Genomic DNA, 23,293 nt, shown 5'->3' on the forward strand with positions numbered 1-23,293 from the left:
AATGGAGACGTTTTTTAACATTAAGTTTTACCGGTAAATAGAATAATAACGATATCGATAACGTTACCTCTGACGTCATACTATAAAGGGACATTCATTAATTACGTGAGCTATTTTTCGACCTGTTTAGCCCCTCCACCTCTTAGGTGAGATTTAGTGAGATTTGTCTGGACCCCCCCTCCAACGTGAGATTGGCGTGAATATAATAGAGATTGACACCAAACAATAAACTGTTCAAGTATACTAGAGTTAACTTATTTAAATTAAATAAAATTCAAAGCAAAAAACTAAATGATTTTAATAGCCATGATTTTTATTTTAGAGGGCAAAATGAACACTTAAAATATATTTTTTGTAATATCTATAATATTTTATATTTTTGAAGTTGATGTGAGATTTCCAATTATCCCCCCTCGGTTTAATTATGATTTGATGAGATTTCATTGGACTCCTCCCTACCCATTCTGAGTTCGTGTAATTAATGGATGTCCCCATAGCGATATTTTACTGATACCTCTTCAACGTTGCCGCTCCGTACAAAAGTTGTCAACTCGATACGCAGGAATCTTCACACTCCGCGTTACGCCACTGAGGATTAATGAGAGCGGCAACAACATGTGGCATTCAATTATTGCATCGAATTAATCTAAATATATACAAAACTAGCGGACCCGGCAGACGTTGTCCTGACCTAAAAACAGCTACCAAATTTTATAGCTTACATACCGATAGCAGCGCCACCTACCGGGTCCAATTGAGATAAAAACTACCATATCTTCCAAGTTAGACCAAATTACAGATGCTTACAAAAATTGATAAAAATTGATTCAGTAGTTTCGGAGCTACATACAGATAGCAGCGCCACCTATCGGGTCCAACTGAGATAAAAACTACCATCTTCCAAGTTAGACTAAATTACAAATGCTTATAAAACTTGATAAAAATTCGTTCAGTAGTTTCGGAGCTACGTACCAATAGCAGCGCCACCTATCGGGTCAAATTGAGATAAAAACTACCATATCTTCCAAGTTAGACCAAATTACAGATGCTTAAAAAATTTGGTAAAAATTGGTTCAGTAGTTTCGGAGTTACATACATTTAAAATGTTCATTGTCAACACCCAACACCCAACCCCGAAATCCTTATTGGGGATGAGTTATCCTAAAATCCGCTCATTGATCATTTCTGTGTCACATATATAGGAGATTCGTACCAAATTTGGAGTCGATAGAAGCTATAGTTTAAAAACGGGAATTTTCCATTGTTAACGGCCCCGCAAGAATATAATAATGTGAAATAGCTAGTTGATACCATTTTTACTGTATGTAAATTAAATTAAAATGCGGTCTACGATTAAGATCAATTTAATCATTAATAACTTACGTAAAATGCGCCCTAATATATTATTTAACATGAATTTTATTGAATAGCAATAAAGTTCAAATTGACTCTACATTTTAGTTAGAAAACGTTTGTATGGGAAAAAGAAAAGGGCTGTTTTTAGGGTTTTCCCGGATATTATTCGAATTTTTCTCACCTTTTAAACCTTCCCTAGACCTCCACGAACATTTCCAGACCAAGATAAGATAAATCCGGTCAGCCGTTCTCGAGTTTTAGCGAGACTAACGAACGGCAATTGATTTTCATATAGTTATATAGACTAGCAACCCGCCCCGGCTTCGCACGGATGCAATGCTGATACTAAATATACCACAGAATGTCTTTATTTAAAGTGTGAAGCTAGCTTATAGCATGGTTATTAACATAATAACAACAACATTCAAATATGCGTCGTTAGATTACACGTTATTACAGAATGCGTTGAAGAAATAAAGGTTCACAGCCCGTTCCCCTTAGGTGATAGCGTGATAATATGTAGCCTATATGTTGACCAGACTTCTTATTAATATCCGTGCCAAATTTGAAGTAAACTCATGCAATACTTTTTGAGTTTATCCCGGACATACATACAGACAAACAGAAGAACAGAAAAATAGACAAAAATTCTAAAAACTATATTATTGGCTTCGGTATCAATTGTAGATCACACCTTAAGTATTTTTTTAAAGAAATATTCAATGTACAGCTTTGATTTTCCTCCCATTTTATTATATGTATAGATAGATAAGCGTCACGTTGTTTGTTCGCGATGGACTCCTAAACTACATAACCGATTTTAATGAAATTTGCACACACACCGTGTCCAGTTTGACCCAAATTAAAAGATGGGCTTTATATTATTTTGATATATGTAATTTATAAAATAATATTTAAGTGTATAATACAAGATAGGTTAAAAAATATGCGCCTATATAAAATAAAATTTATGTTTCCCATCGCATTTTTTTCTTTATATTCGTATGGTATTTACTCTTTAAGTAACGATTCATAAATATAGTCCCTGGATGACGGAGCTTAGCTCGATATTCTTAGTAAATCGTGTTTTTTGGATATTATTAACCGACTTCCAAAAAAGGAGGAGGTTCTCAATTCGACTGTATTTTTTTTTTAATGTATGTCACATCAGAACTTTTGACCGTGTGGACCGATTTCGACAATTTTTTTTTAATCGAAAGGTGGTGTGTGCCAATTGGTCCCATTTAAATTTATTTGAGATCTAATAACTACTTTTTGAGTTATATCTAATAATGCGTTTTTACTTGACGCTTTTTTCGTCGACCTACGTTGTATTTATACTGCATAACTTTCTACTGGATGTACCGATTTTGATAATTCTTTTTTGTTGGAAAGGAGATATCCCTCGTTTGATACCATGACAAGGAAACCAGGATCTGATGATGGGATCCCAGAGAAATCGAGGGAAACGCTTGAAAATCCGCAATAACATTTTACTGGGTATACCGATTTTGATAATTCTTTTTTTGTTGGAAAGAAGATATCCCTAGTTTAGTACCATGATAAGGAAACCAGGATCTGATGATGGGATCCCAGAGAAATCGAGGGAAACTCTTGAAAATCCGCAATAACTTTTTACTGGGTGTACCGATTTGAATAATTTTTAATTTAATCGAAAGCTGATATTTGTCATGTGGTCACATATAAATTTTATTGAGATCTGATGACCACTTTTTGAGTAATCTTTGATAACGCGTAGTTACTTGAGTATTTTTTCGTCGATCTACGTTGTATTACTCGTCGATGTAATTGAAGTCGGTTTTTTTTTTCGTTTGCGAGCAAACACAATTATATTTAAATACCAATTACATATTAATAAAATATGAATACTATTTTTCGATCTTACTGATATAATAATAAAATGAAAAAACTAACTAGATAGGATTAGAAATAAGACTATCCGCAAGAGAACAAAAGTAACCGACATAGCCCGCAGAATTAACAAGTTGAAGTGGCAGTGGGCTGGTCACCTGTGTCGCAGAACCGATGGTCGTTGAAGTAGACGGGTCCTGGAGTGGTGGTCGCGTCCCGGCAAACGCAGTGTGGGACGTGGATGCCCGTTAACCGACGATCTACGTAAGATTACCGGTGTAGGCTGGATGAGGATTGCGAAAAACCGAGATGTCTGGCGCGAAATCGGGGAGGCCTATGTCCAGCAGTGGACTGCGATGGCTGCGCTGACTGACTGAGGTACGGTCTTAACCTAAAATGGAGAGATAGATCACCTTTTTATCACCGAACCGCAAGGCATCGCATGAATTGGAGTACTCTTCCGGCTTTTTTTCAACTAACTATAACTTAGGTATCTTTAAATCAAGAGTGAATAGGCACCTTCTAGGCAAGCGCGAACTATCTTAGGCTGCATCTTTACTTTAAAAAAATGGAAATCTCCCTGTCACTACTACTAGTATAACTATGCTGCGAGTTGATATACTCCCTATACATCTGCAACATAGCTCTCTACCATCCCGTTATATTCATTCCATCTGCCGTGTCATTGGTTTGTAAGACAGCAAATTCTCTCTAGCCTACAGTTCTCCTTGCTCCTCAAGTCGGGGCGACCTGCGATTCTCTTGAATATTGCTAGTTCATCGCTCCCAAGCAAGCCCAAACGTTTCCTCGTGTGTATAAAATAAAAGTATAAAATAAGGTAAAATTAATAATGAGACTTCCTATATACACTTTCTAAAGTCTATTCTTTTCGGTGAAATTTTGACTTTTCATTGTTAATAAAAACAAAGTAAACTAAAAATATTAGCGACTTCTACAAAAGGATCAAGTTTCTGATATTTTTTAATTACTTTTACTCTAACTTAATAAGACCATTTGTGATCATATCATTTATTTTATCAAATCATTTGACATAATTTTGTGCACGAAATAGAAAACATTAGTGTGCTTTAGATCACACGACTGAAGTAAAACTTACGACACGTAACTCTCTATATTCACTAACTTATATCTCCTTTTTAACTTTCGTTCGGCACGCCCAATCACACTTTTCGTAACGCTCTCGTCACGCATCGCTCGCGTCGCTAGCTTCCTCCCCAAGCCAAGCGCGTGTAAAGAAGCTTTACTTCAAAAACTAGTTTTTCCTCTTTCCCTATTTTGTGTATGACCACCATATTAAAGTAATAGGTAAGTATGTAAGGTCATCTCAGAATATGAGCTTGCCCATGCACCGTACAGCCGCTTTTCGCGGTAACTTTAAATATACTGCAACTTAGTGTTGGAATAACTTGCCACCACCGCTATGTAATTGAACAATCAAATCAAGTTTTAAAAAACTGTATAAAAGAACCTTACTTTTAGGGCAATAAAATATTTAAAATTATAGTCTGATCATTGTAATCGTGATAAATTACATAGATTCGTTGTCAGTTTAGGAGCATTCGTTGATTTGGTCACCTGTTTTCAGTACTACTGTGTGTCATCTTATTATATAATTGTATGTGTGTGTGTGTGTGTGTGTGTGTGTGTGTTCATGAATATGTGTTGTCATGTAGGTAATATTTTGTCTTTAATATGTCACATATTATAATTTATTGTATTCTTTAGTGTATTTATATATTAATATAATTATTAATAATTAATATTTGTTTAATCTCAATTTCACATTATTTTTTATTATTCTTTTTATTATTGCCGCCAATATGGGAAAACTTATGGTGGTCCTGAAAACCATTGTCAGGGCTGTTAGTCCTGAATATAGCTGAGGTCCAACCTTTTTGTGAAACACACTGTTGCCGCGCTACCATCTTCTTTTATCGTCTATTTTTTATTTTGTTTTCTATTTCTCACATATTGTATTAGACTTAAGACTTTGTTTGTAATGCTTGCCTCGGATGTTATATGTATATGCATATATTGTGTGTATTAGGATCAGTGTGTTTAACAAATAAAGTTATTATTATTATTATTATTATTATAATAAGCAGTCTAGAAGTAGCTTTTGTGAATCTTGTTTAGTCAAACTGTTAATTATCAAAAACAAATGAGATTTGAAAATATACTTCCAGAAGTACTAGAACATCATAAAACATACTTAAAATTACCCTTTATTTTAGGGAAGTTTTTATAAGTAATGTGGCAACACTGGAAATCATCGCTGCCAATATAACGCCACAGGTATTATTCGTTGAAAAGCACCGCAGAAAAGGTGTCTATATTTAGGTAAAAACGCTCTGTAGTCTGTAGTGTTAATTTGAAACTCAGTTCGTCCGCACATGTCATTATAACAACAACTGTTAGTTGCTAGTTGTATTTGTGTACTTCTCGTGTCCTGAATAAGCTCTTAAACGAAAATTAGTTAATTATTTCTAGATTAATATATTATCGTGCAAATAACCTTTTAACAATGTCTACTTCCACTTTTTTGCGGGTAAAACGTCGCCAGGAAGATAATCCTCAAGATGCATTGGCGCTTACGCTGTGTAAACGCCAGAAAACAGACGCTGAGGAAATTTCACCTTCTCTTCCTGTACTTAGAGGTACTGTAGAAAGTCAGATACGTAAGAAAATATTCTCTGTACAAACTTATCTCAAAATTTAGAACGATAGTACATACAGTGATTTACATGGTATTTTTTTTTTGTAAATAAAAATTAAATAAAAAAGCTTAGGATTTAAAAATAACGACAATGAACACGTTTTTCACACATCTTTCAATCACACATTTTTTTCTTAATAGGAGCCTACACGTAAATAAAAAATACATAATAGAAAATACACATAAAAGAATAGCACCAAATTCTATTGAACACAAAACTTTTGTCAGTGATATTAGAAACAATAAGAATGAAAAAAGAAAGGATTTTGTGACAAAGAGGCGTTACAAACGCCGCTTCAGCATGGGGGTAAAAATTGTGACTGAAAAAAATAAAAATTGTGATATATTAGATTTACAAAATTTAAATCTTGTTACAGAAGAAAAAAAAGATTCGGAGAATGGGCAAAACACAAACGACCTTAAAACTTCTGCTAAAGAAGATTCTCACATATCTATGTTGGATAATCTTGTAAGGTGAGAATATTACATTTGTTATACACATCGACGGCCGTCAGGTAAACTAGTGCTGCAAAGTAGCCTAAGCACTGGTAAGTTTTGGATTCGATTCTTTTTTTAGACTTTGGAATCATACGTTTCAGCCTGTAATATACCACGGCTGGGCATAGGCTTTTTTCCTCATGTATGAGAAGGATCGGAGCTTAATCCACCACGCTGCTCCAATGCGGGTAGGTGGATATATTCCCTATTATAAGTAACGATCGCTATCAGCTGTACATAATAACAACCGGAATCGACAGCTTAATGTGCGCTTCAAAGCACGGTGGGGAGACCCACGACTACTGCACAAACACCCAGACCACGGTAAACATCTGTATGGACAATAAAAATGTTTGTCCAATACGGCGAATTTCAAACCCAAGGGTTTGAACCCTTGGGTTTGCAATTAACCACTATAAGTAAATCAATATTTCAATACCACTTGCGCCAGTCAAGTTCATGATATGCTGTTTATGCCACTTGTATTTCTTGCCAATCTATTTTATATGTGCAAACCTTTTTCTAAAGTAAAGTAATATTTCAGACCCCGTAACAATATTAAATTAAAATTCCTATCTCCTAAAACAATTTTTTTTAATTTTTCCTATTGATGCTAAGACTTCAAAAAACTGTTTTCATACCCAAGTGTTTGAAATTAACCAATATGGGTAGATCAATATTTCAATACCTATTCACTTGCGCCAATCAAGTTCAGGATATGTTGTTTATGCCACTTGTATGTAGGCTATAATTCAATTTTAGACTTTTAATTGATTTCAAAATAGAAATTATAATGTTTTGTCTCTCCAGTAAAATCATATAAATGTATTTTCATTATATAAAAATCTTTTCTTCAAACTATTTGTTTGGTATATAATTAAACTAAAATCCTTCAAAATTGTTTTTGTTTTTTATTATTTCAGTATAGAGAACTATGAGACAGAATTAATAGACGGATCAGCTAGAGATAATGGTTTAACGGAATCGGATGTTGAAGATTGTGATGACTCAAATGTGGAAAACTACTGGAAGAATGATTATGCAGATTTCGACATAAGTAATATTGGTAAGGACGATAATATAGGTAATTATTGATTTTAATTATGTAAACAAAGTTTGGTTTATAATTGTTATTCGCTTTGTTGGGAGAATTTAAAATAGTTTTCACAAATATTGTATGAGTAAGAGAGAGAGTATGTTCAGCAGTATAATGTTACATGCTCAATCTTAGTTATATTGTTTGTGCAGAGTACTTTTTTTATTACTTTGACCAAAAAAAAAAATTCACTATTTTGTCAGTCTTCTAAAATTTTTCGAATAAATTATCTCTCCATTTCAACTGTCAAATCGAATTTAAGTTTAACAGGTTGAGTCAAAAAAAAAAAAACATTTTTGTAGGCTTATTTATGCAATTAAAGAAAATTATTTTTGGTTAGGAAATCGTCTGTTTGTACCTGGCTGGTTTTGATATGAATAGTACGTAAAGAAATAGAATAAATTATAGTAAAAACACTTTCCCGCCATTTTTTAAATGCTTTTCAGTCTATCACAGTGAGTGAGTAAAGAATAAATTTGATACATCCTAAATAAGTGGCATTAAGCAATTTAAGTGTTTTCAGAATATGAGTGCTTAAGATTTTTAAAATACAGAAGCTTTTTCACCTATCTAATATAGTATTTTCTGATGCTTTCTCATTTAACAATAATTGTATAGCTTGGTTAAATAATGAAAAGAAATAAACATCTTATCAAAATGGTTATGAACACTATCTTTTTATTTTTTTATTATAGAAGATGATGTGTCAAGCGACATAGATGAAGACATATATGATGAGACAATGAAGTTTTCCGATGAAGGCATCAGACTTTATGGCACTGCTTACATTAAATATAAGGCCAGATTTCTTACAGAACGGCCCGATGTAATTGATTTGAATAATAACGTACTTTAACAAGGATGGACGACAAGATTCTTAACAATTTAGGGAACAATATGCAGATGACTCGATGGATCCAGATTGAGATATTTAGTGAATTATATAATTGAATATATATTTTTTATGAAAATTCTGTCTTTTTTAAATATTTTACACCACAATTGAAGTAAATACCTTAAATAATGTCTACAATAATAAAAAACCAAAGTATTCAGGAAATTATTATAATACTTACAAAATGACATATATAGTTATTTTAGATTATGTGAGAAATATTACCCTCTTGTTTAATGTTTAAATATTAATTCAATGAAAGTTTTAGCCTTAGTTAATTGAAAGACATTGTTTTGGTGTAGTTGTGCGTACAAGGTTCCAATCGGGTTTTATTCCCGCTTCGAATGGAATATTTGCACAAATATTTGTTTTCGGCCTGGGTGACTATCCTTGTGGGTCTTTACCGGTCGATACCTAGGTCGGTTGCGTTTTTGATCTTATGGAATATTTCTCGGATAGCATGTTCAGCATAGAGACTTGATAGCGATCGTTCCTCATAGTAGGGAATATATCCGCCAACCCACAATTGAGCATATCTACATATCACGTCAGGCTAAGTAAAGAACCACTCCCCTGCCCCTTCTTTACCTGATAATCTGATCTTTTTTAACTATACGTATTTCTTTGACTATTTTTCGTCAACCCTCGTTGTATAATACCTTATAACTTTTTACTGGGTGTACCGATTTCGATGATTCTTTTTAAATCGAAAGCTAGTGCTTGTTGCATGGTTCCATTTAAATTGTATAGAGACCCGAGAAGCACTTTTTGAATTATTTCTAATAATGCGTATTTACATGATTATTTTTTCGTCTACCTATGTTGTATTACTGGTCGATATAATTAAAGTCGGTTTTTTATTCGTTTGCAAGCAAAAACAACTGTGAACGTATTTTATAGAAAAACCATACGTTACGTTGTCCATGTGACTGTCGGTTTTGGTTTCTGCCGAAACTGAGACCAAGGCTGTTATTTCGGTTTCGGCTTCAGTCAAAAACCTGTTTTCGTCGGACATTAATTATTATAGATATACTCATTAAATTTATTTTTATATTCTTTATTGTACTTTAAAAACAAATTTAAAAATCATTTTTACAAAAGATGTTGGCAAGTTAACTTATCTTTATAAGAGATATCTACCAGTCTACCCATAGTTGTGAGAACGGCCGCACCACCCATGTGTGCAAAGTGTGCGGTGCTCACAGGTACCAAGACAATAGGGGCGCCGCCTTCGAAAACATTCTACTTACACTTACACAACAACATATTTTTTTTTTGTAGTGGAGTATCGATAAGTATGCAGATACAATAGAAGCAACATAATTATGGTTTGTACCTAAATAACAAAAAATTTATGGCGCCTATTGTACAAGTCTCCCAAGATAAGAGAAAGAACCGTTGTGAGTTTGTTTAAATGAGTATGAATGCATCACGATGCGATGCGTATGACGCAAACAGGGTGTGGTCACGATTCCCCGACTTTAAGAAATGAGAGAGCCAAAATAGTTGAACAATCACTCAATTGAAAGTGTGTGCAAAGTGTGCATTGATCCTTTTACAATAAGAATAAGTTATAGTACTAAAAATAATATATAATTATGTATAGTTTGTGTGTTACTGACTCTTTAAACGTGTTTTCACGATGAGGAAAAACGAGAGTCCTTTAGATATACCTAGACTTACAATTAATCTTTAACACTACTTTACGAAATAGGACACATGACATGAACGAAGTTTTACTATTACTATTCAATTTATTAACAATATACTTAATTTCTATCTTATTGTGCTTACTATATAGGTTTATTTTCTTATAGCTAAAGTGAATTTGTAACTACGTTCAGAAAAAAATAACTTTTAAATTTAATTTATAGTAGAGGCTAACTTAGCTAAGAGTAACCCGCACTTATAATCAATACTTATCACTATTTTCCCTTCCTCTCCTGTGTTGACTATGTACCTAGTTACCTGTTATAATGTCCTTGGAATATGCACACCAGTGTATCTATTTCTGCTCAATGAGTGCAAAAAATATTTGTTTAAACCGGAACCGGAACTGACGGTATACGCGAAGTCATTTTCTGCAACACTATGCTACGTCATATTTGCTGTCAATTAAAATTTTCTCTTTCAGTAAACCAACTTGTTGACGTCACCGATGCCTCATATGTCTACACCCCCACAGCCTCGATACCATGAGTATTACTGCCGACGACGGTTTGCCACAGTTGCCACAGAACTGGTTCTTGTAGTGGCATTACGGCATTTTTCTAAATAAATTATAGTTAGTAAAATAAGAAATTGTAAAATGAAAGATTATGATAAGATAAAAGTAATAATGAGACTTCATAAATAAACTTTTTGAAATCTATTCTTTTTGGTGAAATTTTGTTTTTTCATTGTTAATAAAAACAAAGTAGGTAAACTAAAAAAATAGCGAATTCTACAAAGGGATCAAGTTTCTGATATTTTTTTTAATTACTTTTATTATAACTTAATAAGACCATGTGTGACGATATAATTTATTTTATCGAATCATTTGACATCATTTTGTGCACGAAATAGAAAACATTAGTGTGCTTTAGATCACACGACTGAAGTAAAACTTGTGTAGAAGTAGCTTTTGTGAATCTTTTTTAGTCAAACTGTTAATTATCAAAAGCAAATGAGATTTGAAAATATATTTCCAGATATACTAGAAAAAACATAAAACATACTTAAAATCATTCTTATTTTGAGGAAGGTTTTTATAAGTAGTGTAGAAACACTGGAAATCATTGCTGCCAATATAACGCCATAGGTATTATTCGTTGAAACGCACCGCAGAGTACAGAGTAGGTAATAAATATCTAGGTAAAAACTAAAAAACGCACTGTACTTCTGTAGTGTCAATGTACGTTGTTAGTGTACCTCATTGGTGTACCTTGCTATATATACTCTTTGGTTGGTGTCAATTTGAAACTCAGTTCGTCGTCGTTCACGCATGTTTGTTATGTTGTTTTGGACAAGTCATAACAACAACAATTAACTGTTAGTTATTAGTTGTATTTGTGTACTTCTCGTGTCCTGAATAAGCTCTTAAACGAAAAGCAATTAATTATTTCTAGATTACAAGTCTTCTCTACGATAATAATTAAAACGTTTTCTTGCAAATAACCTTTTAACAATGGCCACTTCCACTTTTTTGCGTGTAAAACGTCGCCTGGAAGATAATCCTCAAGATGCATTTGTGCTTCTGTGTAAACGCATGAAAACAGACACTGAGGAAATTTCACCTTCTCTTTTTGTATTTAGAGGTACTGTGGAAAGCCAGGTAAAAAAATACTCTATACAAACTTGTCTTAAAATTTAGAACGATAGAACATACCTACAGTAGTTTACATGGTATTTTTTATTGGGAGCGCGTAAATTAAAAAGCTTAGGATTTAAAAATAACCACAATGTACATTTTTTTTATAGGAGCCTACACATGTAAAAAGACTAGCACCTAATTCTTTTAAACTCAAAACTTTTACTAATGTCAATGATATTATAAGCAAAATGCGAAAAGAAAGAAAGGATTTTGCGACAGAGAGCCGTTATAAAGTTGTCAACTGCAGCAGAGGAGTAAAAATTGTGACTGAAAAAAATGATAATTATGATATAGTAGATTTACAAATGACAGATTTACAGAAGAAAGAAGAAGAACAGGAGAATGAGCAGTACATATACGATCTTTACACTTCTGCTAAAGAAGATTTTGACATATCTATGTTGGATAATCTTGTAAGGTGAGATTACTACTTTTGTTACACACATCGACGACCGTCAGGTAAACTAGTGCTGCAAAGTAGCTTAAACACTGGCTATTTTCAGATTTAATTCCCTTTTTAGACTTTGGGATCATAGTATATGTACAAATATTTGTTCCTGGTCTGGCTGTCTGTTATTGTGGGCCCTCCTCACACTGGTCCTGGAGTACATTGAGCTTTCGGCCTGGTTGTTATCTTAGATAAGATAGATAGGTAATTATGTACAATCGAGGAGTGTAATTTAACCCTAACCTATCTAACTTAAGAAGTACAACGTTTAACGACAGTTTCGTTTAACAAAAAAAAAAATAACCCTAACCTATCTAACTTAAAAAGTACAACGTTTAACGACAGTTTCGTTTTACAAAAAAAAAATAACCCTAACCAATCCATACACTCCTCGATTGTACATAATATCCGATAGATATATTAGATAAATAGCGATAGTGGGTCATAGGATGGAATATAGCTACCAAACCTTAGTGGAGCAGTGTTCAGGATTAAACTCAGACACTCCTCCTACGTAGAGATGCTTATGTCCAGCTGTGTGATGTTACAGACTGAATCACATATGCACACATACATTGATGCTTGTGTTATAACAAATAAACTGATTGTATTTATTTGGGCATTTGCCAAACTATTTACTATGTGCAAACCTTTTTCTAAAGTAAAGTAATATTTCAGACCCCGTAACAATCTTATATTAAAATTCCTATCTCCTAAAATAATTTTTTTTTTAATTTTTCCTATTGATGCTAAGACTTCAAAAAACTGATTTCAAACCCAAGTGTTTGAAATTAACTACTATGGGTAGATCAATATTCTCTATTCACTTGCGCGAATCAAGTTCAGGATATGCTGTTTATGCCACTTTAATGTAGGTTGTAATTCAATATTAGATTTTTAATTGATTTCAAAATAGAAATTATAATGTTTTGTCACTCCAGTAAAATCATATATATGTATTTTCATTATTATGTTATATATGTGATAAAATTTCTTCTTCAAACTATTTGTTTGGTATAAAATAAAATCATTCGTACTTTTTTCTTCAAAATTGCCTTTGCTTTTTATCATTTCAGTATAGAGAACTATGAGACAGAATTAATATACGGATCAGCTAGAGATAATGGTTTAATGGAATCAGATGTTGAAGATAGTGATGACTCAAATGCGGAAAACTACTTTAAGAATGATTATCCAGATTCCGACCCAAGTAGTATAGATGAGGACGACATGGTTGAGGCAGTAAAAAATTGTAATATAGGTAAAATTATTGATTTTAATTATGTTAATAAAGTTTGATTTGGGGGTTTTTATTCATTTTGTTGGGAGAATATAAAATGGTCTTCACAAATATTGTATGAGTTAGAGAAATTATGGTCAGAATATAGTGTTACATGCTGAATTTATTGATATTGTTTGTGCAGAGTAAATTTTTTTAATAACTTAACAAAAAAAATAATAATAATTCATTAATTTGTCATATAGGTAATTCTAAAGCTTTTCAAATAAATTATCTCTCCATTCCAATTGTTAAATTTAATATTAAATTTAATAGATTGAGTCAAAAAAAAAAAAAAATTAATAAAACAAATTGTTTATGTAGGCTTATGCAATTGAAGAAAATTTTTTTGGTTAGGAAATCATCTGTTTTAATATGAATAATAAGCATGTAAAGAAATAGAACAAATTATAGTAAAAAACACTATCCCGCCCTTTTTTAAAATGCTTTCCAGTCCCTCAAAGCGACTGAGTAAAGAATAAATTTGATACATCCTGAATAAGTGGCATTAAGCAATTTAAGTGTTTTCAGAATATGAGTGTTTAAATATTTTTCAGCTACCTAATATAGTGTTTCCTTATGCTTTCTCACTTGGCAGTAATAGTTATAGCTTGGTTAAGTAATTAAAAGAAATTCACTCTATTTTTTTCATTAATATGTTTTTTAATTTTTATTACAGAAGATGATCTGTCAAGCGACATAGATGAAGACATGATATATGATGAGCCAGCGGAGTTTTTCAATGAAGACGTCAAACGTTATGGTATTGCTTACGCTAAATATAAGGCCAGAGTTCTTTCAGAACAGCCCGACCTAGCTAATGGGAATAATTATGTATTTTCTACAAGGATAGATGACACTCAGGAATACAACAGCGATGAAGGCTTCTATTATGGTCAAGAACAAGATTCTGAACAGTTTAGGGAACAATACGCAGATGACTCGTCAGATCCAGATTGAGATATGTATTTAGTTAATAATGTAATTGAATATATTTTTTTATGAAAATTCTGTCATTTTTAAAATATTTTATACCAAAATTGTCAATTGAAGTAAATACCTTAAATAATGTTTACAATAATAAAAAGCAAAAATATTCAAGAATTTGTTTTAATACTTACAAAATGACATAAATAGTTATTTTAGATCATTTGAAAAATATTACCCTCTTTTTTAATGTTTAATCAATTATGAATGTATTATAGTTGTGCGTACAGCGTGTGGGCGCTCACACACCGGCGATATCTGGTTTGTTTTCCGCTCGGAATGGGTATTTATATTTGCACCAATATTTGTTTCCGGTCTGGGTGACTGTTCTTGTGGGTATCCCCCCGTTTTTTGGAGAGCACGTTAAGCAGTCTGGCCCGCTTGTTATCATAGACACTTGATAGCGATTGTTACTCATCGTAGAGAAAATATCCACCAATCCGCAATGGAGCAGCGTTGCGGTGCAATGCTGTGATCCTTCTACATGGATAAAGAGTCTGGACTCAGTCAAATCATGAGATTTTACTGGGAAACGCAAAAAAAAAATCCCCATGACGCTATGAAATGAAAATATTGAAATTAAACTTCGAAATACGTCCTGCTCTTGAATATTTTATTCGCAGGTGAAGCTGTAAATGCAAACAAACTTATTTTTTGAATAGAAAAGAAGATACTACTTTAGAAAAAAAAAAAAATTGTCTGTCACATTGGAAATTGCGAGAGTCATTGTAAAATTACACATAACCTCTAAATACCTAGGGTAGTCCATAGTTCAGAAAACTGTAACTAGTTTTTTGGCATACTTTTAAAAACTTTAAAATTAACCGTATGAGCCTCCGGGTTAGTTCAAGAGATACATGTTATCTTAAGACTTGTAAACACAAAGGCTATAAGCATCTAAATGAGTGTTGTTTTTGAAAAGATTAAAATTGTTATTGTAACAAACCACATTAACATGGATTGACATTATTAGGTTTCGCACTCGTCACTAGATGGCGCTGACCTCCTTTAAATCGCGCCATCAAAGTTTATTATTTTTTCAAATCATCAAAGTTTATTATTTTATTACACTGCATAAGATTGGCATTGTTAGGTTTCGAACTTAAAAGTAGAAGGCGCTAACCTCCGATACATCACGCTATCGGGTTTTTTTTTTTATACATATACATAGGCTAGCGTTTGACCACTACTTCACCTGATGATAAGTGAAAATGCGGTCTAAGATGGAGCACGCTTACCTAGAAGTAGTCTTGGGCTTAATCGGACGTTGTTGCACTCTATTCGAACAATTCGAAAAATGTACTAGTACACCTTATTAGTACTATTAGTACTTAGTAGTAGCCAGATTTTTTAACTTAATGATAACTAGCTGCTGCCCGCGACGTTGTCTGCGTGAACGCTATACACCACAAAAAATACCTACGAATATACCTTTTAAAATAACATTCGTTTACCCGTTTATTCTTTACATTTCATATCTACAGAAAGTGCAGTAACAGAGGGAGACTGTCTTTTGTAAAATTGACCTTCAAAAAGAGCTTATTATCAACCTACTCTGAATAATTGTCTTATGGTGATACTGCTGAATTAAGCCATAAGTTGTGACTGAAGCAGATGGAGAAAATAATGAATAAGGAATACAGAATAGGGTAAAATTACATACTTATAGGACTTCTCGAAGACATAGATGAAGCATCTTAAAACCTATATAAACACTTTTTTTTTTAATTGTTTTGCTCATCTCTGAAACGAATTTTTAAGAAGAGAATGCACAACTCCATCTATGACTTTTAAAAACAACTATTAACCTCGCCAACATGATCAAATTTAAATTATTTATATCCAAAAAGGGATTGATGATGATGTTTTTGAAATCTCATAGATGGCGCTGCTTTAAAATTGTCTTGGTACTATTTATAATCATTTAATTATGTTTATCGGCCTAAGTTACTTATATTGCGTGATTTTTATAGTGTTAAGCTAGCTTGTAGCATGGTTATTAACATAATAACAACAACATTCAAATATGCGTAGTTAGATTACACGTTGTTACAAAATGCGTTGAGGAAATAAAGGTTCACTGCTCGTTCCCCGTAGGTGATAGCGTGATAATATGTAGCCTATATGTTGACCCGACTTCTTAATAATATTCGTGCCAAATTTGAAGTAAATCCATGCGGTACTTTTTGAGTTTATCCCGGACATACATACAGACAAACAGACAAAAATTCTAGAAACTATATTTTTGGCTTTGGTATCGATTGCAGATCACACCCCAAGTACTCTTTTAAAAAAAATATTTAATGTACAGTTTTGACTTTCCTACCATTTTATTATTATTATACGAGTATAATGATATAATGATAATAAATAGTAGATACCTGGCTACAAAACAGTGTACAGGTCGAAATACTTTTTTTTTTTTATTATTTTAATATATTTTTTTCTCTTCTAGCACTAAAGATACGATTGTGAAATAACAAACCTCATTATACACGTTATTAGATTTCCATAAATTTTAACGTAAAGAAATTCCTTTTACGTAAAAGTGTATTTAAAAGGTTTTTTAAATCACTAAAATTCTCAATTTTTTCTTACTACGCTAAACAAAAACTGTAACAAAAAAATTACTTTTACGTAAAAGGAATTAGTTTACGTTATGTTTATAAAACTTTGATTAATAAAATAATTTTTAACAAAAAAAAAACCGACTTCAAAAAGGAAACTAAAAAGTGAAAAATAAATTTAATTAGTACAAAGTAATTCGTATTTTGATTTAGTTAATCAGAAATGATTAAATAAATATTTTATAATTTTGAAGTCGGTGCCAAGTAAAACAATAACTACTCTAGTATCTACTCATAAGTTGTATTCAGTTTTCTTTCATAATTTGTTTCATTGACTATTAGGTTGAATATTGTTATTATTCTGTTATTGTTTTGACATATCTAATAATATTTTTTTACTTGTTTGTTGTGTGTGTGTTGTTTGTATTTGTTTTTGTAGCCAGGTTGTTGTAGTATTTACTTGGCACCAACTTCAAAATTATAAAATATTTATTTAATCATTTCTGATTAACTAAATCAAAATACGAATTACTTTGTACTAATTAAATTTATTTTTCACTTTTTAGTTTCCTTTTTGAAGTCGGTTTTTTTTTTGTTAAAAATTATTTTATTTTACAATTTTTAGTGATGGGTAGACCTAATAAGGATGCTTTTTCTCTTATGTCGGGGATTCGGAAACATACACAATACACAAGCACAAACACCCAGATCATGACAAACATCTATATGGCCAATACAAAAGTCTGTCGTGCGCGGGGATTGAACCCACTAACGCCAGCGCAACAGCCGGTGCTGTGACCGCTGCGCTAACGCGTCGACATACTATGAGTAAAGTTCGCTATCAGGTGTACGTAATAACAACCGGGACTGACAGCCTAGAGTGTTCTCCGAGGCTAGGTTGGGGGAACCACAAGGATTAACAACTAGACCGAAAATAAATATTTGAATAAACATAAATATCCACTCCGAGCTGGAATAGAACCCGCGACCGTCGGTGTTTAGGCGCCGCCGACACGGCACATGCACCATTATATCAAAGCGGTCGTCAAATATCAAAAGGTAACTGCTGTAAATTGTTGAGAAATTCCCTCGAGTGTTTATGGGCTCCATCATCAAACCTGGTCCTGCGACACAGACGATCACACAGCAGGTAATTGCTATAAATCGTTGAAAAGTTCCCTCGACTATCTTTCGTCTCCATCATCAGACTTTAATGGCACTTGTAACTCATATAGGTGCAAGGTTCTTATCAATAGAAACAAATTAAGTTCAAACAGCAGGTAATTGCTATAAGTCGTTGAAGAGTACCCTCGACTATCTTTCGTCTCCATCATCAGACTGAAATGGCACTTATAACTCATATATATGCAAAGTTCTCATCAATAGAAACGAATTAAGGTCAAACAGCTGGTAATTGCTATAAATCGTTAAAGAGTTCCCTCGACTAACTTTTGTCTCCATCATCAGACTGTAATGGCACTTGTAACTCATATAGGTGCAAAGTTCTCATCAATAGAAACGAATTAAGTTCAAACAGCGGGTAATTGCTATAAATTGTTAAAGAGTTCCCTCGACTATCTTTCTTCTCCATCATCAGATCGACTCCAGACCTTTATTAAATAGTAGTGCTTTATAGTAATTAATGAAAACATGATGAAATTTACTAGTCACCCTTACGATTTTTGAAAGTTTCCCTCGATTTCTCTGGGATCCCATCATCAGATCCTGGTTTCCTTATCATGGTACCAAACTATGAATATCTCCTTTCCAACAAAAAAAGAATTATCAAAATCGGTTCATAAACGAAGAAGTTATCTCCGAACATACATAAAAAAAAAAAAAAATATATACGGTCGAATTGAGTAACCTCCTCCTTTTTTTTGAAGTCGGTTAAAAAAGGGGCAATTGAAACGCGAAATAGAATGCGCAACGCGATGTAACTCGTATGCATTTTAGAGCTAATGAACGTCGTACGAATAACATCATCTCGGACAGTCGGACAGTGTGATACTCGGACCCATAGACGTACAATACAAACTCGTCGGACCGCGGTAAACGTAGATCAAGTAACATAGCTTATATAGTTGATAGTACTGTCACAGTGTACGATTAGTCCAATTAGGTCCGAATAGCGATTGACGTTTGGTACTATTACATTTCGTACCTAAGTAACGTAACCTTTTAGTACATCGTACATGTGCTACTCAAGACTACCTAGAAGTAACCTATTCACTCGCGACTTAAAGATCCCCAGGTTATAGTTACCCAGAAATACAGACGCTAGTAGAGAGTTCCATTCTTTGGCCGTACGCATCAAGAATATACTAGCGAATCGCGAATTTACGAGAAATGAATATACCTTGACGGTTACCGATTGTAGGTATGCACTTCTGGTGGTACACTAGTCTCTAGAGCTGAATACGTGCACGCTCTTAATTGAGTGTCCCAAATGTGCCTTTTGACCGGTTGCTTTCAAAGAGTCTCGCTGAGTCACTTCTCTAATGCCTCCTCCCTAACCGTTCGCCGTATCTTCTTGCCATCAATTAATGAAAGTATTTTATGGACTTTAAAATTTTATTTAAAACTGGTTGCGATTTCTGCCGAAACTTAGAGCAGGTCGAAATTTCGGTTTCGGCTTCGCCTTCAGCCAAAAACCTGTCTTAGACCGACACTAATTATTTTAGATATACTTATTAAAGATCAGTGACGTATCGAGCTTAACTCGCGCCCAAGACACAATACCTTTTTAGCGCCCCCTTTGAAAACCATATAATATGTCTAGGATTTTTTTGTTTTGCAGACCATTTGGCGCCCCTTTATTAGTAGCGCCTGAGGCATGATACCCCCCACCCTTGCCCTCCCCTCGCTACGCCACTGTTAAAGATATATTGTCTATCCAAGGCCAGGTCAAGAGTACCCTAAACCGAAGAGCATGTATGAAGGGAATAATGAAAGTGGACGAAGTGAAAGAAGTATGTAAGGATCGTAGCAAGTGGAAAGAAGTGGTCTCTACCTACCCCTACGGGAAAGAGGCGTGATTATATGTATGTATGTATGTATGTATGTATGTATGTATGTATGTATGTTTTTTTTTTTTTTTTTTTTTTTTTTTTTTTTCCTTCCCCAGAGGTATGGAAGAAACCTCTGGCGTCAACTTCCTCTTCCCCCACGGAACCGCCGCTAGGCATTACTTCGTGGAGGGAGGCTCCAGCTACTGCTCTTCCGTCATGCTGATGTCACGGGTTTTGTTTTCCGACCGCTTTCTTTCCAACCGACGGAGCTCCTGAAGAACTTCCGTCGCAAAAGCGCTTGTCGCCTGCCATGCTGCCTCCGACGATAGCATAGCTTCTATCAGAGACTCTGGCTGAATTTTCTTCGTAAGGACCTTTGACCAGGTACTACGTAACAGGTCGAAACGAGGGCATGCAAAGAACACGTGCTCCGCATCTTCACTGACTCCTGGGCAGGATGGGCATATCGGAGACATATCCCGCTTATATTTATAGAGGTATTCCCGATAGCACCCATGTCCTGAGATCATTTGTGTCAGGTAGTAATTGACCTCACCATGATTACGGTTTAACCAGACATCAACCTTTGGAATAAGACGGTAGGTCCATCTGCCTTTTGTACTGGTATCCCACTTCAATTGCCATCGTCGTATGCTATTTAGTCGTTCCTCCTTGCCAAGTTCTCCAGGGCTCAGTGCGGTCGTTACTTTACGGTGGTATAGGGCTTTCCGTTCTTCGGCTAGTACTTCAATTGGCAGCATCCCAGCAATAACGTTGACAGCATCGTCAGACACTGTGCGAAAAGCACTGGCAATTCTTAAAGCGCTCAGCCGATATACTGGTGCAATTTTTCTTCGTGCTTCCTGTATTTTAAGCGCATCGGCCCAGATGGGGATTCCATAGGTGAGTACAGATGTTACTACAGACGTCAGTAACGCCCTCCTTCTCTGCTTCGGGCCTCCTATGTTGGGCATTAGCCTTGATAATGTCGCTCTGACCACTGACGCTCTGGCACCCACGTGCTGCGCCTGCTGCTTGAAGTTGAGTCGGGCATCAATCATAACGCCCAAATACCGAAGAGACGGCTGGGATGTGATTTCATGAGCTCCGACTTGCAGTGTGATGGTTTCTAGCCGCTTCCTGCTAGTGATGAGTACTGCCTCAGTCTTGTGCTCCGCTAACTGCAGTCCAACTGTGTTCATCCAGTGGCTAATTTTTTCGATGGTAGCGTCAAAAGCGAAGGTTGTATGTATGTATGTATGTATGTATGTATGTATGTATGTATGTATATATGTATGTATGTCTATCCAAAATGACAGTTTGAATCGCGAAATTAGTCGGATTATTCTGAATTTTAACGGTGAAATAACTGGCTCAATTTACTCAAATTCTGGAACAGAACGACTTAAAAATTAGAAGGTCACAGACAAATAATACTAGGTATTTTCAAATAATGTTGTGTTTCTGTGACGAGTGCGAAAGCCAGAGCTCCTCGGCATGGTAGAATGATATATTATATTAATTTCGTGACAGTCATTGAATTATTACTTCGATATAAAGTCTGCTGATAGTAAATATATTTGGTTCGGCTATTATTTCATGTAGTCATTTTTATATTTACTTTAAAATTATGTTTGATTGAAATAATAATTATTAATCAAAATTATTATTATTATAAAACGCAGAGACCGTTAACGTACCTGTTTGTATGTGGCCACCCAATTTAAGGGGGAAAAATAGGCAACCAATTTTTCACATCATAAATAATATAATATTTTAATAATAAAATTATTAATTAATCTATCATATATGTATTGATAATTTTATAATCTTGCATATGATTGTACTGGATCATTATCATTTGTCACATCCGGGTATATATTTATTAACCGGATTTTAGACCAAACGTTGTATTACTTGTGGATGTAATTGATTTTAGGTTTTTTCGTTCACGAGCAACCACAATTATAGTTGTTTATATGACTTCGTGATTGAGTTATGAGATTTAAGTATTTTCGTATATAAATGCGAAAATTCTTGGTGTCCTTGATATATTATAATGATATTTTATGTAGTTTTAGAAATTTAAAAATAAACATATGGTATAGGGAAAGGAAATTAAATAAATAATGAATAAAATAAGCACAGTCTTAATATGTGATAAATAATAATTTATTGTCTGGCGTATTTTACAATATCAATGTACGCGCGTACCGCGTAGTATGTATTATCATTTTAATAACATCATATGGCTACATTATCGTGGCCTATTTTAACGTTAATATTTGGCCGATGTTACTAGGCGACATTAAAAATTTTATTGTATTTTAATTTGATTAACAAACTTTAGCCGTAATTATTCGAGAATATCACCTTACGTTAAAAACTATTTTTTAAACACTGATTATGGCACGACACATCAGATGCTATGTTGCTTTATCGGTACAATGTCATGATACTTTTACGTAGTCTGTTTCAAGTCGTAAACAATTTTTTAAGATGAAAATGATATTTATTTTTCTAATTTTCAAAGTAAAAATTGAGTGTATAGAGGGTAGAGTGGAGGAGAACCATCTCATATGGGAGAGAAGTTCAAAAAGTGTCCAGTTGCATGCTATAAATTACAGTTAAAAAACCTTCGACTATCGCGGTGTAGACAAAGTGTACGGTATGAATGTAGCACTTATAGATGAATTGAAGTATATATTATGAATATATATATACATATTATATACTAGCGGACCCGGCAGACGTTGTCCTGCCCGGAAAACAGCTACCAAATTTGATGGCTTACATACCGATAGCAGCGCCACCTACCGTGTCCAATTGAGATAAAAACTACCATATCTTCCAAGTCAGACAAAATTACAGATGCTTACAAAATTTGATAAAAATTGGTTTAGTAGTTTCGGAGTTACATACTGATAGCAGCGCCATCTACCAGGTTCGATTGAGATAAAAACTACCCTATCTCCCAAGTTGGACAAAATTATAGATGCGTACAAAATTTGATAAAAATTGGTTCAGTCTTTCAATAATTCAGTGAACATGTTATATGTAACAACTGATCCCCAAAGCGCTGGAAGCGGGCGGCCTCGACCCACGCCTGCGTCCGTCCATCATCATCTACTAAGCGCAAGTAACCGACATGCACTCGCAGCGATCATGCTTAAAATACGTACAAAAAGGCTAGCG

At 34.0% G+C, this 23,293-nt stretch overlaps 2 protein-coding genes across 2 annotated transcripts; both read left to right on the forward strand.

Annotated features, from left to right (window-relative positions):
• The first annotated feature begins 5,773 nt into the window (after window positions 1-5,773).
• LOC123669702 (probable RNA polymerase II nuclear localization protein SLC7A6OS) lies at window positions 5,774-8,415 on the forward strand. The gene is made up of 4 exons (XM_045603292.1): window positions 5,774-5,906; window positions 6,343-6,439; window positions 7,387-7,547; window positions 8,255-8,415. Exons 1-4 carry the CDS (start codon window positions 5,774-5,776, stop codon window positions 8,413-8,415), a joined length of 552 nt encoding a protein of 183 aa, XP_045459248.1.
• A 2,908-nt stretch (window positions 8,416-11,323) lies between these two features.
• LOC123668933 (probable RNA polymerase II nuclear localization protein SLC7A6OS) lies at window positions 11,324-14,634 on the forward strand. Its single transcript, XM_045602626.1, has 5 exons — window positions 11,324-11,484; window positions 11,562-11,767; window positions 11,914-12,224; window positions 13,331-13,515; window positions 14,213-14,634. Exons 2-5 carry the CDS (start codon window positions 11,621-11,623, stop codon window positions 14,491-14,493), a joined length of 924 nt encoding a protein of 307 aa, XP_045458582.1. The 5' UTR covers window positions 11,324-11,484; window positions 11,562-11,620; the 3' UTR covers window positions 14,494-14,634.
• Window positions 14,635-23,293: the final 8,659 nt, after the last annotated feature.

Source organism: Melitaea cinxia, chromosome 3 (genome assembly GCF_905220565.1).
Source record: "Melitaea cinxia chromosome 3, ilMelCinx1.1, whole genome shotgun sequence".
Lineage (NCBI taxonomy): Eukaryota > Metazoa > Arthropoda > Insecta > Lepidoptera > Nymphalidae > Melitaea > Melitaea cinxia.

Bases quoted from the DNA above. Each gene is read 5' to 3' on its own strand.
- LOC123668933 (XM_045602626.1), top strand. From the start codon at position 11,621: ATGGCCACTTCCACTTTTTTGCGTGTAAAACGTCGCCTGGAAGATAAT. The intron at 11,768-11,913 runs GTAAAAAAATAC...TTTTTTTTATAG, and splicing joins GAGGTACTGTGGAAAGCCAG to GAGCCTACACATGTAAAAAG. The intron at 12,225-13,330 runs GTGAGATTACTA...TTATCATTTCAG, and splicing joins ATGTTGGATAATCTTGTAAG to TATAGAGAACTATGAGACAG.
- LOC123669702 (XM_045603292.1), top strand. From the start codon at position 5,774: ATGTCTACTTCCACTTTTTTGCGGGTAAAACGTCGCCAGGAAGATAAT. The intron at 5,907-6,342 runs GTACTGTAGAAA...ATCTTGTTACAG, and splicing joins TTCTCTTCCTGTACTTAGAG to AAGAAAAAAAAGATTCGGAG. The intron at 6,440-7,386 runs GTGAGAATATTA...TTATTATTTCAG, and splicing joins ATGTTGGATAATCTTGTAAG to TATAGAGAACTATGAGACAG.